The 1,659-nt window shown below is 51.4% G+C and overlaps 1 protein-coding gene across 1 annotated transcript; it reads right to left on the bottom strand.

The window, feature by feature from the left end:
* Nucleotides 1-6: 6 nt before the first annotated feature.
* LOC107579353 (transcription factor SOX-10-like) lies at nucleotides 7-1,611 on the bottom strand (the record flags this gene model as incomplete). The annotated part of the gene is made up of 2 exons (XM_016265189.1): nucleotides 7-1,128; nucleotides 1,330-1,611. Coding segments are annotated over 2 exons (1,022 nt in total), but the record flags the coding sequence as incomplete, so codon positions are not given.
* Between the last annotated feature and the right edge of the window lie 48 nt (nucleotides 1,612-1,659).

The following is a 1,659-nucleotide window of genomic DNA, read 5'->3' as shown; positions in this document are numbered from 1 at the left end:
AGTCGCTAAATCTAGCTACAAAGTAGCTAAATTGGCAACACTGTTTGAGTGTTATGCCACTCAAGAGTTCAGAAACTGCACCTATTTTTGTTGGATTTTTTTTAATGTTTTGGTCTCAGAACTTTGGTAATCTGTCTCATGAAGGACCACTGGTGTCAAATGTCTGCCTCCTTTAATTCATCTAGCGTTGAGTGAATCTGTGACGGGTTGTGAAGGTTTTAGCCTGAGGCACGTGAGAATATGTTCCCTGCAGATCTCCACACTCACACACAAGTTTCTCTCAGGTTCCTGTCTGTGTAGATTGTGGTGCAGGTGAGCGTCTGTCATGATTTTCAGTCACACTTTTGTTGGACCCTTCATCGACTGGATACCAAACCAGAACGTCGCGTCACGGTCGAGATAAGGTGGTGTATACAGGCTGCTCCCAGTGTGTTGGGCTGTGCGACTGCGGCACAGAGCCGGGATCTGGAATGGTGGTGTACAGGGGCCTCTGCGAAGGGCCCATGTAGGAGAAGGCGGAGTAAAGGCCAGAAGTCTGGCTAGAGTGGGCGTAGTACGAGCCGGACGCCTGGTGCTCAGCGTATTCGGCGAACTGGGCACGGGACGCCAGCGAGGGGAAGGCGGTGCTGTAGTGTGGCAGGTATGTGACGTGTGACCCGCTCGCCGCGTCACTGGAGAAGTGCGTCTCGCTCTTAATCTGTGTCTTCCCACCATCTGATCCCAAGTGCTGCTGGGATGGCAGCTGCTGCTTGGAAAGCCAGGCGGTGGAGTGACCGCTAGCGGCTGCCAACGCACTGGAGATGCCGTAAGTGTACGGCGAAGCCGAAGACCCAGCGCTTGTGCCACTCGATGACTGCGGGTGCCCGTTGGGCGGCAGGTACTGGTCGAACTCGTTCACGTCGAACGGCTCCATGTTGGCCATCACATCATGGCTGATCTCGCCAATGTCCACGTTTCCGAAATCGATGTGCGGTTTTCCGCTGGCGGATGAGGAGGCGGAGCTTCCGTCTGCTCCCACCCCCAAACCGCTCCTGGAGGCTCCGCCCTCACGCTTCCCCTCACTGGATTTACCGCCCTGCAATTCTGTTTTAGGAGTGGTAGGGGGCGTCGGAGGGCTGTGACTCTGACCTGAAGGAACAAATGTATGCTTTTTAGAGGAGGAAGTTTGGGGTCGGTAAGATTTTTTATGTATTTTGCTCACCGAGGCTGCATTTATTGAATCAAAAATACTTTTCTAACCCTATAAATTAGTCACTGTCACTTTTGATCAATTGAATGCGTCCTTGATGAATAAAAGTGACCCCAGATGTCTTAACAGCAGTATCTCACCTGTAGTGTGAGGGTGGTGTCCGTCGCCCAGTGGCGATCCTGCATGTACCACATCCAGATGCAGACTTTTGTAATGCGATTGGCTGTGACTGACCTCGCCCTCAGAGTGGCCGTCACCCTCAGAGTTGGTTCCCGGTTTGCCGTTCTTGCGTCTACGTGGCTGGTACTTGTACTCGGGATAATCTTTCTTATGCTGCTTCCTCAAACGCTCAGCTTCCTCGATAAACGGCCTCTTATCCGACTCGTTCAGCAGCCTGAAACACACATGCAAAAAAGGATGATCTTTTACACAGTATGTAATGCAAAAACATTAATATATTTTAAAATACC

This window comes from Sinocyclocheilus grahami, unplaced genomic scaffold (assembly GCF_001515645.1).
Source record: "Sinocyclocheilus grahami isolate Dianchi unplaced genomic scaffold, SAMN03320097.WGS_v1.1 scaffold16807.1, whole genome shotgun sequence".
Lineage (NCBI taxonomy): Eukaryota > Metazoa > Chordata > Actinopteri > Cypriniformes > Cyprinidae > Sinocyclocheilus > Sinocyclocheilus grahami.
The sequence above is the reverse complement of the archived record's forward strand: the minus strand, read 5'-3'. Positions and strand labels throughout refer to the sequence as shown.